The following is a 16844-nucleotide window of genomic DNA, read 5'->3' on the forward strand; positions in this document are numbered from 1 at the left end:
GCTCCCCTGGGGGGGCAAATTGTATTTAGACCATTTCTGCCCCCCTGGGGGCAGATTGGCCAATTTTAGGTCAATCTGCCCCCAAGGGGGCAGAAACCACTAGGCACCGGGGATTTGTTTTTTGGCGCCAATGTCACGCAGGGGGAGCGACCCCGTAGGCAAGGGTCGCTCCCGGGGGGGGGTGGGTGTTGGGGGGGGAAATTTATTTTAGGCCATTTCTGCCCCCCCGGGGGGCAGATCGGCCTATTGTTAGGCCGATCTGCCCCCGGGGGGCAGAAACCTCTAGGCGCCAGGGGAATTTTTCTTTTTTTTCTTTGTTTTTTTTTTTTAGAGATGGGGGAGCGACCCATCAGGCAAAAGTCGCTCCCCTGGGGGACAAATTGTATTTAGGCCATTTCTGCCCCCCTTGGGGGCAGATTGGCTGAGTTTAGGTCAACCTGCCCCCAAGGGGGCAGAAACCACTAGGCACCGGGATTTGTTTATTGGTGCCAATGTCACGCAGGGGGAGCGACCCCGTAGGCAAGGGTCGCTCCCGGCGGGAGAGGGTGGGGGTTGGGGGGGCAAATTTATTTTAGGGCATTTCTGCCCCCCCCCCCCCTCCCCCCCTCCCGGGGCCGGCTGAGCTACAGGCCAAACACCACAGGTAGGCACCTTGCAAAAAACACCTCTGTTTTCTGTGAAAAAATATGTTGTGTCCACGTTGTGTTTTGGGCCATTTCCTTTTGTGGGCGCTAGGCCTACCCACAGAAGTGATGTACCATTTTTATCGAGAGACTTAGGGGAACGCTGGGTGGAAGGAAATTTGTGGCTCCTCTCAGATTCAAGAACTTTCTGTCACCGAAATGAGAGGAAAAAGTGTTTTTTGGGCCAAATTTTGATGTTTGCAAAGGATTCTGGGTAACATAACCTGGTCAGAGCCCCGCAAGTCACCCCATCTTGGATTCCCCTGGGTTTCTAGTTTTCAAAAATGCACTGGTTTGCTAGGTTTCCTCAGGTGTCGGCTGAGCTACAGGCCAAAATCCACAGGTAGGCACTGCTTTTTATAAAAAAATGTGATGTGTCCACGTTGTGTTTTGGGCCCTTTCCTTTCGTGGGCGCTAGTCCTACCCACACAAGTGAGGTATCATTTTTATCGGGAGACTTGGGGGAACGCTGGGTAGAAGGAAATTTGTGGCTCCTCTCAGATTCCAGAACTTTCTGCCACAGAAATGTGAGGGACATGTGTCTTTTTAGCCAAATTTTGAGGTTTGCAAAGGATTCTGGGTAACAGAACCTGGTCCAAGCCCCGCAAGTCACCCCTCCTTGGATTCCCCTAGGTCTCTAGTTTTCAGAAATGCACAGGTTTGGTAGGTTTCCCTAGGTGCCGGCTGAGCTAGAGGCCAAAATCTACAGGTAGGCACTTCGCAAAAAACACCTCTGTTTTTTTCCAAAATTTAGGATGTGTCCACGTTGCGCTTTGGGGTGTTTCCTGTCGCCGGCGCTAGGCCTACCCATGCAAGTGAGGTATCATTTTTATCGGGAGACTTGGGGGAACGCTGGGTGGAAGGAAATTTGTAGCTCCTCTCAGATTCCAGAACTTTCTGCCACAGAAATGTGAGGGACATGTGTTTTTTTAGCCAAATTTTGAGGTTTGCAAAGGATTCTGGGTAACAGAACCTGGTCCGAGCCCCGCAAGTCACCCCTCCTTGGATTCCCCTAGGTCTCTAGTTTTCAGAAATGCACAGGTTTGGTAGGTTTCGCTAGGTGCCGGCTGAGCTAGAGGCCAAAATCTACAGGTAGGCACTTCGCAAAAAACACCTCTGTTTTTTTCCAAAATTTAGGATGTGTCCACGTTGCGCTTTGGGGTGTTTCCTGTCGCCGGCGCTAGGCCTACCCACGCAAGTGAGGTATCATTTTTATCGGGAGACTTGGGGGAACGGTGGGTGGAAGGAAATTTGTAACTCCTCTCAGATTCCAGAACTTTCTGCCACAGAAATGTGAGGGACATGTGTTTTTTTAGCCAAATGTTGAGGTTTGCAAAGGATTCTGGGTAACAGAACCTGGTCCGAGCCCCGCAAGTCACCCCTCCTTGGATTCCCCTAGGTCTCTAGTTTTCAGAAATGCACAGGTTTGGTAGGTTTCCCTAGGTGCCGGCTGAGCTAGAGGCCAAAATCTACAGGTAGGCACTTCGCAAAAAACACCTCTGTTTTTTTCCAAAATTTAGGATGTGTCCACGTTGCGCTTTGGGGTGTTTCCTGTCGCCGGCGCTAGGCCTACCCATGCAAGTGAGGTATCATTTTTATCGGGAGACTTGGGGGAACGCTGGGTGGAAGGAAATTTGTAGCTCCTCTCAGATTCCAGAACTTTCTGCCACAGAAATGTGAGGGACATGTGTTTTTTTAGCCAAATTTTGAGGTTTGCAAAGGATTCTGGGTAACAGAACCTGGTCCGAGCCCCGCAAGTCACCCCTCCTTGGATTCCCCTAGGTCTCTAGTTTTCAGAAATGCACAGGTTTGGTAGGTTTCCCTAGGTGCCGGCTGAGCTAGAGGCCAAAATCTACAGGTAGGCACTTCGCAAAAAACACCTCTGTTTTTTTCCAAAATTTAGGATGTGTCCACGTTGCGCTTTGGGGTGTTTCCTGTCGCCGGCGCTAGGCCTACCCACGCAAGTGAGGTATCATTTTTATCGGGAGACTTGGGGGAACGCTGGGTGGAAGGAAATTTGTAGCTCCTCTCAGATTCCAGAACTTTCTGCCACAGAAATGTGAGGGACATGTGTTTTTTTAGCCAAATGTTGAGGTTTGCAAAGGATTCTGGGTAACAGAACCTGGTCCGAGCCCCGCAAGTCACCCCTCCTTGGATTCCCCTAGGTCTCTAGTTTTCAGAAATGCACAGGTTTGGTAGGTTTCCCTAGGTGCCGGCTGAGCTAGAGGCCAAAATCTACAGTTAGGCACTTCGCAAAAAACACCTCTGTTTTCTCCCAAAATTGTCGATGTGTCCACGTTGCGCTTTGGGGCGTTTCCTGTCGCGGGCGCTAGGCCTACCCACGCAAGTGAGGTATCATTTTTATCGGGAGACTTGGGGGAACATAGATTAGCAAAACAAGTGCTATTGCCCCTTGTCTTTCTCTACATTTTTTCCTTCCAAATATAGGAGAGTGTGTAAAAAAGACATCTATTTGAGAAATTCCCTATAATTCACATGCTTGTATGGTCACCCCGGAATTCAGAGATGTGCAAATAACCACTGCTCCTCAGCACCTTATCTTGTGCCCTTTTTGGAAATGCAAAGGTTTTCTTGATAGCAATTTTTTACTCTTTATATTTCAGCAAATGAATTGCTGTATACCCGGTATAGAATGAAAACGCACTGCAGGGTGCAGCTCATTTATTGGCTCTGGGTTCCTCGGGTTCTTGATGAACCTACAAGCCCTATATATCCCCGCAACCAGAGGAGTCCAGCAGATGTAACGGTATATTGCTTTCCATAATCTGACATTGCAGGGAAAAGTTACAGAGTAAAACATAGAGAAAAAGTGATGTGTTTTTCACCTCAATTTCAATATTTTTCTTTTTCAGCTGTTATTTTCTGTAGGAAACCCTTGTAGGATCTACACAAATGACCCCTTGCTGAATTCAGAATTTTGTCTACTTTTCAGAAATGGTTAGGTTTCTGGGATCCAGCATTGGTTTCATGCCCATTCCTGTCACTGACTGGAAGGAGGCTGAAAGCACAAAAAATTGCAAAAATGGGGTATGCCCCAGTAAAATGCCAAAATTGTGTTGAAAAATTGGGTTTTCTGATTCAAGTCTGCCTGTTCCTGAAAGCTAGGAAGCTGCTGAGTTTAGCACTACAAACTCTGTTGATGCCATTTTCGGGGGGAAATCCACAAGCCTTCTTCTGCAGCCACTTTTTCCATTTTAAAAAAAAACAACGAAATTTTCACTGTATTTTGGCCAATTTCTTGGCCTCCTTCAAGGGAACCCACAAAGTCTGGGTACCTCTAGAATCCCTAGGATGTTGGAAAAAAAGGACGCAAATTTGGCTTGGTTAGCTTATGTGAACAAAAAGTTATGAGGGCCTAAGCGCGAACTGCCCCAAATAGGCAAAAAAAGGCCTGGCACAGGAGGGGGAAAAGGCCTGGCAGCGAAGGGGTTAATAATCTCTCCTTATTTCAATTATGACAATGATTCAGGCCAATTTAACATATTTATTACACTATGACTGTTTGGACACTCTTTATATGTATGGGTGACCCTTCTAGTTTATTTCTCCTCTGTGGCTGTCTTGTGTCTTTTTTGGGGGGAATTGTGTTGCAAATCTGATGGCGGGGTGTTGAAAATGGTATTCTATTGGATTTAGCATGGCAGATTTAAATTAGGATGCTAAATAGCAACATTTTCATTTTTTGCTGCGACAGAGGAAAAAGATAAATGGAAACGCTTTAGTTATATGCAGAGCCACTGGAATTATATGGCAGGAAAAGTCGAAATTATGAGGCAGGGTTGACCGATTTATGTAATAAGAAAAGTCCAATTATGAATTTACAATGCCAATAGTTCTGACCCAACCAAATGTGAGACCTACTGCATTGCAAATACTTGTTTGATGTGTCTAAATTCATAGCTGGCTTTATAACTTTAGTAGATCACAACCTAAATGCGGGTCTCCTTGTTGTACACTGGGAGGCAGCATTGTACCATGCTAGCAGCTGTTTTAGACACTTTCACACAACTTACTCGCAGTGCAGCCTTTTCATTCTTCTCGACGGCAGTTCTCAGAAAGGGATAGCTTACTTGGCACAACTTTTATCTGGGATTATTCTGCTGGCAGATACATTTTAAAGACTTTACGTTATTGACTATTACTTTGAGATACGTCTGGACCCACCATAGCCACCAGGGAGCAAAACACCCAAGGTGCTTTTTAAATACAATACAGTACAATATACTGTAAGTAATGTCCTGTTTTAGAAAGCTTCGAAAGAATTTACCTAGAAAGTAATCGCTTTTTATCTTTTCTAAGGAGTGAGGTTCACTCCTTCCATTGTTTGTACTGAATGTAAACCACATGTCTAGTCACAAGGCAGTTTGAGAATCAGTGTGATACCTCTAGACGGGTTTGGGCTTCACATGGTCTTTTATTTGCAAACCACTCAGAGGCCGTGTGTCAGCAGCCGACTGTCAAGTTAAAGCCACTAAGCTTAATTTTGAACAAAGAGGACTTTATACATGTACGTTTTTGATCTTTAATCTGATTTCAAACGTAGCCCTTACACATATACTTTTGAAATATTTTCATTGCATAAAACTATTGAAATAATAGACAAAGATCAGATATTTACAGTATTTCTCACTGCTTTGGTACTATGAGATGATAGCTGACCCTCCTTTATTGCGGTTAGCCTCCAGCTCATCACCATCATTCCTAAACAATAGCCATTTTCCAACATGCTGCGATCAATGAATCTACATTGCTGCGTATCATCGCTATTAGGCTGCCACCTAGTGGTAGTAGCCTATTCTATTGCGTTGTATTAGACCTACATAGCGTTAATTCTATTCCATAGTCTTGCATGGAGTACATTTTTAGTTTTGGCTTAAAGACAGCTTTAGATGTCTTGCGAGCCTCGTGTTTTCCAAAGAATACTATACAAAAAATAGATATGTAACTCGTATTACACTCCCTTCCACCCCAACAAAATGTATAGATAGAAATTCACCAAAAAAAACAAAGGTTACAGGGACGTTATAGTTAGGAAAGAGAATAGAAAAGAGAGCCTTAGAAATCCACTGTAAAAAAAACAAAGGTTACAGAGACGTTATAGTTAGGAACTAGAATAGAAAAAAGAGCCTTAGAAATTCACTGAAAAAACAATGGTTACAGGGACGTTATAGTTAGGCTCTCATTTCACTTGTACAGAAACAGTGAAATTCAAAAGTTACAGTTACATGGGCTAACTATAACTTGGGCCACCGTAATGAACTGCTTATGACCTCACATATTACATCATTCATGACATGATTAGTGGCATCACGGATGACAAATGTTAATAGATTCCAAACAGCAAATATTCAGTGCCAAGTGGCAGTACAGTAAGGCATCACCCTGCCTAGTAGCCAAAGCATCTAAAAACTCCTGCAACAAAAGATAAAAACAAATGTAGAATCATAGTTTCACTTATATTCTTAGAATAGTCCATGACCACCGCAACATCATTGAAAAACCACCCCCAAACCTTACTCCAGAAAAAGAAATGAAAAATAAGAAGAGAAAAGAAAAACGTAATAAATTCTCATTTATACGCAAAAAAGAGAAAGAAGAAACAATGCCTGACTAAGCACAATATTTTCCCCCTTATCATGGTTGCCTAAAAACAACCCCATCCATTTAAGTGGTCCATATGATCTCCTGTACCACCCGAAGGGAATTGCGGATACGGAGAGAAAACTGAGTCCAACAAGTCAACTAATATGCACATGAAGTTCTTCAGCCTGGTTCACTTTATCCAGATGTTTGCTGTTCAACCTGATAATGTATTCGTATTCCAATCTTCTCAAAAGGAAGTCCCTATCACCTCCACTGATGTTTGGAGCCACCCTGGCAATTCCAAAGAAAAACATTCCAAAAACCTTTTTAATTACCGTCCAATGCTCAAAGATCCTTTTCTTTACTGGAAAAGTCGTGCTGCCCATATACTATAATCCACAAAGACAAACTAGCACATACACCTTGTAATCAGAGTTACAGTTGATGAATTTGTTAATCTTGCCCACTTTACCTGTGGGTAATACATACATTTTTGTTGTTAACACTACCAGTAGAAGCCTTACACTTACCACACTTAAAAAAAGCGCTGTTGTTCCTTCAACCAAAAACCTGTACATTTCATGGTTTAACTGTGTACCAGTAAATCCCTCAATGATCTGCTCTTCCTGTATGTGATTAGAGGACCAACCGGGTTTCCAATAACCTTATCTGCTCTGACCAAATGCCAGTGTTTTTTGAGAATACTGCTCACTATTAAATGTAGTGATCAGTCTAACTTTCTTCTCGCTCTTGGTCTTACCCTTGAGTACCAGTAAACTCTCCCTGCTTACTTTTGCCACCTTCTTGCATGGTTCTCTGACAACGTTCTTGGGGTATCGCCTAGCTCCAAACCTCTGAACCATTCTCTTCTGTTCTGATAGGAAAACACGCTGTGTACTGCTGTTCCTCTGCCCTCAGCAACTCACCAAAGGGGATACTCCACTTTAACCTTTGCCGGTGGTGACTGCGAGCATGCAGGATACTGTTACCAGCTGTGCTCTTCCTGTAAAGACTGGTCTGAATCCCCCCTACCCCACTGTTACAACGACATCCAAAAACTCCTTGGTACGCCTGTCTGCATTATGTGTAAACCTCAAATGCAAACCGTTTCCACCTATCCAAGAGAGGAAAGCATCCAACTTCTCCTATGGACCATCCCAAATTATAAACAAGTCACTGATGTACCTGGTCCAAAAAGCCAAATGTTGTGTCCAGTCTACATTGTCATCTCTCCAGATGTGCTCCGCCACCCACCATCCCATAAAGATGCTGGTATAACTGGAAGAAAAGCAACTTCCCATCGCTGTCCCGGTCCTCTGCCTGTACCACTTAGCTTCAAAAAGAAAAAAATTGTATTCCAAACAAAACCTCAGCATCTCCACCAACATCATGGAATGGTCAAACAGGAATAATGCCTCGTCTTTGAAAAGATGCCTGCAGGCCTGTATCCCAAAATCGTGCTCAATGCACGTATAAAGTGACACAGCATCAACTGTTACTAGAATGTAACTAGATTTCCAGGGGATCCCTTCAATCTTGGATATAAAATCCATGCTGTCCCTGCAGTATGCCGGTAGGCCCACTATGTAAGGACACAAATAGTAATCTAAATAAATTGAAATATTCTCTAGGAGGCTATTGTTAGAGGACACAATGGGTCTGCCCGGTGGTTTGTCCTATGCTTGTGGATTTTAGGCAGCAAGTAAAAACAAGGTGCAGTAGGTTTCTTACTCAACAGAAATTGAAGCTCATCCACCGCTAACAGCCCCTGCTCTTGCCATCCACCCAGTAAAGCCTGATATTATATGATGTCTTGTTTATACCATGATACTGTGGACTTTTTATAACTTCCTGAGAATATAAGCTGTCTCCGAGCCTCCTGAAGGAATGTTGTTTGGAAATATATGTATGTGTGTATATATATATATATATATATATATATATATGTGTGTGTGTATAACCGTATTATCACCAAAAACCTTGAACCCTAAAAAATCCCTTAACACCCAAACATTCACTTGCAACCCAAAAACCCTTACCCACCCTAAACCCTATGAATTCCCCTACCACCCAAAAACCCATACCCACCTTAAACCCTAAAAAACGTCCATGCCACTCAAACACCCATACCCACCCTCAACTGTAAAAATTCCCCTACCACCCAAACACACATATCCACCCTAAAACCTAAAAATTCCCTTACCACCCAAACCCCATGTCCACCTTAAGTCCTCAAAATTACCTTGCCATCCAAAAGCCTATACCCACCCTAAGCCCTAAAAATTCCCTTACCACCCATACCCTACTTAAAGCCTAAAAAGTCCATTGCCACTCAAAAACCATACCCACTCTAAACCCTAAAAATTCCTCTGCCACCCAAACATCCATACCCATCCTGAAACTTAAAAATTCCCTTCCCACCCAAAAACCCATGTCCACCCTAAGTTCTAAAAATTCCCTTGCCATCCACAAACCTATACCCACCCTAAAAATGCCCTTACCACCCAAAAACCATAGCCACCCTAAAAATTCCCCTACCACCTAAAACCCATACCCACTATAAACCCTAAAAATGTATTTGCCACTCAGACACCCATACCCACCCTAAAAATTCCCTTACCACCCAAAAAGCCATGCCCACCCTAAACCCTATAAATTCCCTTGCCGCCCAAAAACCCATACCCCCCTAAAAAATCCCTTACCACCCACAAAACCATAACCATCCTAATATTAACTTCTCTTCCAGGGGATCCTCATCAATAGTCATAAACATTGAATATTCCCGCCCTTGTGCGGGGACCCCGGAGCATATATATATAAAATACATACATATTATCATGTGTAAAACAGCAATGCAGGCTATAATCATAAATAGGCTAAAATGCTTTATTTGTATGCAAGTTTTTTTTTTTTTTTTTTCATATTATAAAATCACAATAGATCATAAATATCTACCTAAGCCCCAAAAACTGGACTTAGGGAAGTAAACAGCAGTAAATAGCAGAGAAAAATAGAAAAAACCACATTGAAAGACAATGAAGCATTCTTAGCCAATAGGCTGCATGCAGGTTAACACAGGAGAACCATAAAAACTTTGGCACCGTGCCTTTAAGACCCTGAGCACCTCCAGTATCCCACCATGCCTCAGGGGTGAAGGGAAGGTGACAGTTGGTTCACAGTTAGGTCAGTTCTTTTTTCCGGCTTCTTCTGAGAGGATCCTGGAGCATTGAGCTCTCAGTTTTTCTGAGTTTTTCTTCAGAAAAATCCCTAAAAATAGTGTTTTTCCTGTTTAATCTACAGATAACATCTTTTGTCTGAGTTTGGCAGTCTTTTCTGACAGAAAATGCCATCTCTTTTTGTAAAATGTCCTTCTTGTGGGAAGAAGAAAGCCCAGTCAGACCCACACTCTCTGTGTATTGTCTGCCTGCCACAGAGTCACTGTCCTGACACCTGCAAGTATTGTAAGAAGATGTCAAGGAGGACTCTCAAAGACAGAGAGAAAATCAGGCTGCATGGGCTTCAGGAGAGGAAAAAGTCAACATCCTCTTCACTTCCCAGGCCTCCAACAGAAGGAATGGCCAGATCGTCGTCGACAGGTAGGATTGTGCCTGTTTGTTCTCCATCGACGTCATCGTTGCCACCGTCTCACCGGCATAGATCGCCGTCGACGGTGACCAGACTGACGTCGAGGGACACAGCGTCCAAGCATGGACAGCACAGGGGTACATCTCTGTCGACGGCAGGCCGCCGTTCGGCGTCGAGCCATCTCCGGCGCTCCCGTTCGCCGTCGAGAACGTCTCGCCCCTTGGCGTCGAAGGACAAGACGTCAAAATCACCACGACGGCATGAACATCCGCCGTCGACCACTCGCCACTCAACGTCGAGACACACGACGGCGAGTAGGTCCAGATCCCGCGATCGACGCTCGGCGTCGAGACATTCAACGTCAAGGCTTTCGACATCAAGACCTTCGACGTCGAGAACAGCCCAGCCATCGCACCTTTCGACGTTGAGGATGCAATCGACGTCGGCACAACCTTCAGCTGTGTCACAGGCAGTAGAGCCAGCGGATAAAGCTCCCTCACCGGTGGTCTCTATATGGAGTGCATCATCCCATTCCAGAGCGGGCTCATCAGGGCATGTTTCTCCCATCACTCTATCACCTAGATGGTTAGAGAGCCTGAATAGACCGGCAGCATCCCCGGATTCCCAATACTCTAGGATGTATTCTCCTACTGCCTCATTACCTAGAACGCCATCGCCTACAGCTAGAGCAGGACGGGCTCGTTCTGCTCCTCGTCAGCCGACCACAAGACCTGCACACTCTGCTACAGCTTCTCGTAGCAGGTCTCGTTCCCGAAGGAGAACCAGGTCGCGAACACCACACAGAAGATCACCCTCTTGGTCTTCTTCAGGATCGTCTGTTGGGCGCTACTCCCCCACACTGACAGATTCTCCACCTGCTAGGATCTCACCGGTGGATGATATCACCACTTTTAATGAGGTTCTTTTAAGGGGAGCGCAGAAACTAAATATTGAGGTACCGGAGCCGGCCACCTCATCCTCAGTTATCTTTGAGACTCTACAACACAGATCAGTCTCGAGAAAACTGCTGCCACTAGTACCGGGTTTGCTGCAACCTACTATGGACACCTTTCTGACTCCAGCCACTCTCAAGTCTGCCCCGGCTAGGATTCAAAAGAAGTACAAAGCTCCGGAGCAAGATCCTTTATTCCTGCGGAAGGATCCGCCACCGGACTCTGTTATCTTAGCCGCAGCCAGAAAAACACACTCTGTGGCATCATCTTCCACAGTCCCCCCGGATAAGGAGAGCAGACACCTAGACTCCCTGGGGAGAAAGATGTGCGGTACGGCGGCATCTGCTATGAAGGTCTCCAGCGCCTCAGCACTTCTGGGCAGATATGACTGCTCTCTGTGGGACTCACTCCACAGATTTACAGAGAAGTGGCCCAGGGAAGATAGACAGGACTTCCAGGAAATCTTGCAGGAAGGGGGCCTAGTATCTAACCAGGTCATCAGCGCAGCGGCGGACGGGGCGGATTTGGCTGCGCATGGGTATGCGCACGGAATCTGCGCTAGGAGGTCTTCCTGGCTACGGCTCACTGGTCTGAAACCGGAAGCACAACAACGTATTTTAAACCTCCCATTCAGCGGGAATTCGTTGTTCGGTACCCACGCGGATGAAGAGATGGCCCGGATGAAAACAGAGGTGGACACTATGAGGGCAGTGGGCCTGGAACGTAAGAAAGACTTCAGGGGGAGGTACAGGCCGTACGACAGACGCCCATTCCAGCAGAGGGTTCAAACCCCTCACTGGTCTCAGAGGCCACAGCAACGACAGGGACGTCCCCTGTTTCAGGCGCGTAGACCCACAAGAGACCGAGGGGCAAGTAGACCTCAACAGTCTACAGCAAAGACACCAACAAAGCAATGAAGCATTGCTTCCCTCAGCACTGTGCACCACTCCGGTGGGGGGAAGTATTACGCATCATCTTCACGAGTGGCACTCCATCACAAAAGACAAATGGGTGCTCAATATTGTCGAACATGGCTATTCTCTCCTTTTCAAAAAACCTCCTCCACACTTGCCACCAGCAAGATGTTTTCCTTCTCATCTCAGCCTGCTACGCAAGGAAGTTCTTGCACTCCTACAAAAGAAAGCTGTAGAAAAGGTTCCACCGGCACAAAGAGGAAAAGGGGTGTACTCCCGTTACTTTCTGGTGGCGAAAAAGGGTCAACAGGGCATCTTCAGGCCAATTCTGGACTTACGGCTCCTGAACAAGTACATAAGAAAACAGAAGTTCAGGATGCTAGCCCTTCACCAGATTGTTCCGCAACTGCATCAGGGAGACTGGATGTGCTCCATCGACCTACAGGATGCATATTTTCACATCCCAATAGCATCCAAACATCGGAAATTCTTACGTTTCCAAATAGCGTCACAGCACTACCAATTCAGAGTCCTACCATTCGGCCTGAAGTCTGCACCCCGAGTCTTTTCAAAATGTGTAGCAGTGGTAGCGGCACATCTTCGAAGACAAAAAATATTCGTCTACCCCTACCTGGACGACTGGTTATTGAAGGCTTCCTCTCCGGATCAGGCGAGAAAACATCGAGACATTGTACTAAGAACTTTCGAGTCTCTAGGTCTTCAAATCAACCACAACAAGTCAACCTTGATTCCAACACAAAACCTCCACTACCTGGGAGCTATACTAAACACAGAGCTCCAAAGAGTGTATCCTTCGGAGGAACGGCTTTTATCGATCCACAGGAAGTGTCAACAACTATTAAAAGCCGATGCACCTACTGCTCGTCAGGTGACATCGCTTCTGGGCTCCATGGCTTCATGCATCTTCATTGTCCCGAACGCCAGGCTACACATGAGGCCCCTTCAGGAGGCATTAGAGAACAACTGGAGCCAAAAGACTGGTCGCTGGGAGGACAGAGTACGACTACCAGCAGTGGCTTTTCAATCACTACAATGGTGGATGCACAGACCTCACCTGTCGATAGGTTCTCCGTTTCACCAGACAATTCCAGCCGACACTCTGGTAACGGATGCGTCTCTTCAGGGTTGGGGTGCTCATCTGGGTTCCTTCCAAGCTCAGGGTCTGTGGTCCGACAAGGAAAAGAACTATCACATAAATCTACTGGAGCTCAGAGCGGTCCATCTGGCTCGCAAATCTTTCTCTCCATTGGTTCAGGGGAAATCTCTCCTAATTCAGACAGACAATACAACCACAATGTATTATCTGAACAAACAGGGGGGAACAAGATCACTACCTCTATCTCGAGAGTCCCAAACGATATGGCATTGGCTCCTGGCCAGGGGAATGTCTATCACAGCGGTACACCTGCCAGGTCAGCAAAACGTAGAGGCAGATTTCCTGAGCAGACATCTAGAAGACGCGCACGACTGGGTCCTACACGACGAAGTCGTCGAGGACATCTTCGGTCAATGGGGTCGACCCCAGTTGGATCTCTTTGCAGACGAAGTAAACAAGAAATGCCCAGACTTCGCATCCAGGTTCTGCCGTCCGGGATCTCAAGGGAATGCCCTGTTGATCAACTGGTCAGGGATATTTCTCTACGCCTTTCCACCGATTCCCCTCATACCGGCAGTAATCAACAAACTTTACAACTCCAGAACCAGAATGATTCTGATAGCGCCACAATGGCCCCGCCAATTCTGGTACACGGATCTACTCAACTTATCGGAAAAACCTCACAGGAGGTTGCCGTGCAGACCGGATCTCCTGAGCAGAATGGAAGGCAGAATCCTACATCCCAACCTTCCCTCTTTGAGCTTGACAGCATGGCTCCTGAATTCCTGCAGTATGGGCACCTAGGGCTCTCACAGGAGTGCATGAACATCTTGAAAGAGTCAAAACGACCTTCCACGCGGCGTTCTTACGCTTTTAAGTGGAAGAGATTTTACATCTGGTGCTCTCAACAAGGTATAAATCCCATACGAGCTCAGGAGGATGTCATACTGTCCTATTTGCTTCATCTGGCGAAGTCTGGTCTGCAGGTATCATCTATTAAGGTACATTTGTCTGCAATTACAGCTTATCGTAAGTCGCCTTCTCAGGAATCCTTCTTTACGATACCTGTAGTCAAGGATTTCTTAGAAGGCTTGAAAAAGGTTTTTCCTCCCATTCGGAGACCTTCTCCTCCATGGGAACTGAATGTAGTCCTGTCAAAACTTATGGGCCCTCCCTTTGAACCTAACCACAAGGCCTCTTTACAGCACCTTACGTGGAAGACGGCTTTTTTGGTGGCCATTACTTCAGCGAGGAGGGTCAGCGAAATTCAGGCTCTGTCTTGCAGAGAACCGTACACGGTTTTTCACGATAATAGAGTGGTTCTGCAAACTCACCCATCTTTCCTTCCGAAGGTGGTGGCAGAATTCCATATCAATCAGACTATATCTTTACCGACTTTCTTTCCCAATCCGGAGACTCCGGCTGAGAAAGCATTACATTCTTTAGACTTGAAAAGAGTGCTGAAATTCTATTTGGACAAAACAAAACCGATTAGACATTCTAACCATTTGTTTCTGAATTATGGTCATTTAAGAACAGGAGAGGCAGCGTCTAAACGAACGATATCAAGATGGATTGTGTCTTGTATTGTTAACACTTACCAGCTGGCTAATAAACAATTACTGGCTAGGCCAAAAGCGCATTCCACAAGGGGAAAAGCGGCTACTGCTGCCCTCCTTAACAATGTACCAATTTCCGAGATTTGTAAGGCTGCTACATGGAAGTCTGTGCATACCTTTACTAAGCATTACTGTTTAGACTCGGATGCAAGAGCGGATGCCCAGGTGGGGCAGGCCTCTCTTAGAAATCTATTTGCATGAATATGTATTCTTTCCTGCACTTCTTTCAGACAGTCCGCAGAGTTTAGGGATGGACTTGCTAATCTATTCAATGTTTATGACTATTGATGAGGATCCCCTGGAAGAGAAGGATAAGTTACTTACCTGTAAATCCTAGTTCTCTTCCAGGGGTATCCTCATCAAAGTCATAAACAACCCACCCTCCTCCCCGGACTCAAGTCTCCTAGAAGTGCAGGACAGATTATCTTTCTGATCAGTTACACAGATTGTCACCGTAAAAAAGTACTGACCTAACTGTGAACCAACTGTCACCTTCCCTTCACCCCTGAGGCATGGTGGGATACTGGAGGTGCTCAGGGTCTTAAAGGCACGGTGCCAAAGTTTTTATGGTTCTCCTGTGTTAACCTGCATGCAGCCTATTGGCTAAGAATGCTTCATTGTCTTTCAATGTGTTTTTTTCTATTTTTCTCTGCTATTTACTGCTGTTTACTTCCCTAAGTCCAGTTTTTGGGGCTTAGGTAGATATTTATGATCTATTGTGATTCTATAATATGAAAAAAAAAAAAAAAAAACTTGCTTAGAAATAAAGCATTTTAGCCTATTTATGATTATAGCCTGCATTGCTGTTTTACACATGATAATATGTATGTATTTTATATATATATGCTCCGGGGTCCCCGCACAAGGGCGGGAATATTCAATGTTTATGACTTTGATGAGGATACCCCTGGAAGAGAACTAGGATTTACAGGTAAGTAACTTATCCTTACCACCCAAAAACCTATACCCACCCTAAAAATGTCCTTGTGACCCTTACCCACCCTTAAGCTTCCCCTACCACCCTAATAATTCCTGTACTAAACAACAACCCATACCCACCGTAAACCCTAAAAATTCCCCTGCTACTCCAAACCCATACCCACCCTAAACCGTAAAAAATGCCCTTGCCTCCCAAAAACCATCACCCACCCTAAACGCAAGTGTGTGTGTGTATATATATATATATATATATATATATATATGTATATATATATATATATATATGTATATATATATATATATATATATATATATATATATATATATATATATATAGAGAGAGAGAGAGAGATAGATAGATAGATAGATAGATAGATAGATAGATAGATAGATAGATAGATATTATATATTTAGAATATATACATTTGGCTAAATATATGTGACAAAATAAAGTGAACTTTTTTATGTACTTACTGCAGCATACAGCTCCAAATCAAACTATTGCTTATTTCTGCCATGTCCTTAATAACCACTTTCACGGGATATTCCTTTGTTTCCCATATTCATATACAGAGTAGATAAAGCTCATCTGTGGCTAACTAGCGTTTTGAAGCACTTAGTTCCATGAACTACACAGTCTTTCTTCCATTTGTTTTTTTTCATATTAATTCAAAGAGAACGTACTGGTCAGTAGGGATCTTGGAAATTGACTTAAACAAAATATGACTCTACGTTGTCTTAAATGTTTCTCACCTCAAGTTTACAAAATTAGTTTTTTTCCTTACTGTTTTTGATTATTAGGTGTGTGCAATACAGACAACTTCAGCTTGCTGTCCATTACAATAGACTACGGTCCCTTTGGGTTCATGGAGGCTTACGATGCTGGTAAGTATCATGATCTTGTTTTTCCTATTCATTCCCCCAACAGAGGATCATAGTTTGCTTTTCCTTACATAAAATGATGGTATGGTCAACAGAACTGGATTGAATTTATTCATGATAGTCTCATACTCAGACTTTTCTCTTCAGTGCTCTAGGAAACACATGGCCCATCACCATTGTAATTTTCCTACATACCACCAAGAACTATTTTTAACTACTGCCTCCTGTACACAAACCATAGAAATTCAGCAGTTATAGTTATACTTATCTAAAGAAACTATAACTAGTGCTTTAAGATAACTATAGCTTGTGCCCCACAGTGCACAGTTTTCTCATCAATAATTTCACTGCAGATGTTGCAGTGATATTATTAATTATGTCATAGAAGATGTAATGAGCAGTGCATGGCGAGAGCACGAGTTATAGTTACCTTAGGGCAATTCTTTCATCTGTTTCCCTGCCCACTTCAGTGTGGGCAGCGAAACGGATGAAAAGTCCGCTCCCAGCATTTTTCATGCTCCTGCCTGCTGTGATTGGTCTTAGGGCCT

The 16844-nt window shown here is 44.7% G+C and overlaps 1 protein-coding gene across 1 annotated transcript in view; it reads left to right on the forward strand.

Moving 5' to 3' along the window:
• The window catches only part of LOC138262453 (protein adenylyltransferase SelO-like), a gene marked incomplete at its 5' end in the record, with an annotated part of 306692 nt that overhangs the window by 183369 nt on the left and 106479 nt on the right, over positions 1 to 16844 (forward strand). The window contains one exon of the mRNA XM_069212347.1: positions 16216 to 16299. Within this exon, the coding sequence (XP_069068448.1) occupies positions 16216 to 16299 (84 nt within the window). The remainder of the gene's footprint in view (positions 1 to 16215; positions 16300 to 16844) is intronic.

Source organism: Pleurodeles waltl, chromosome 10, assembly GCF_031143425.1.
Source record: "Pleurodeles waltl isolate 20211129_DDA chromosome 10, aPleWal1.hap1.20221129, whole genome shotgun sequence".
In the NCBI taxonomy this organism is placed as follows: domain Eukaryota; kingdom Metazoa; phylum Chordata; class Amphibia; order Caudata; family Salamandridae; genus Pleurodeles; species Pleurodeles waltl.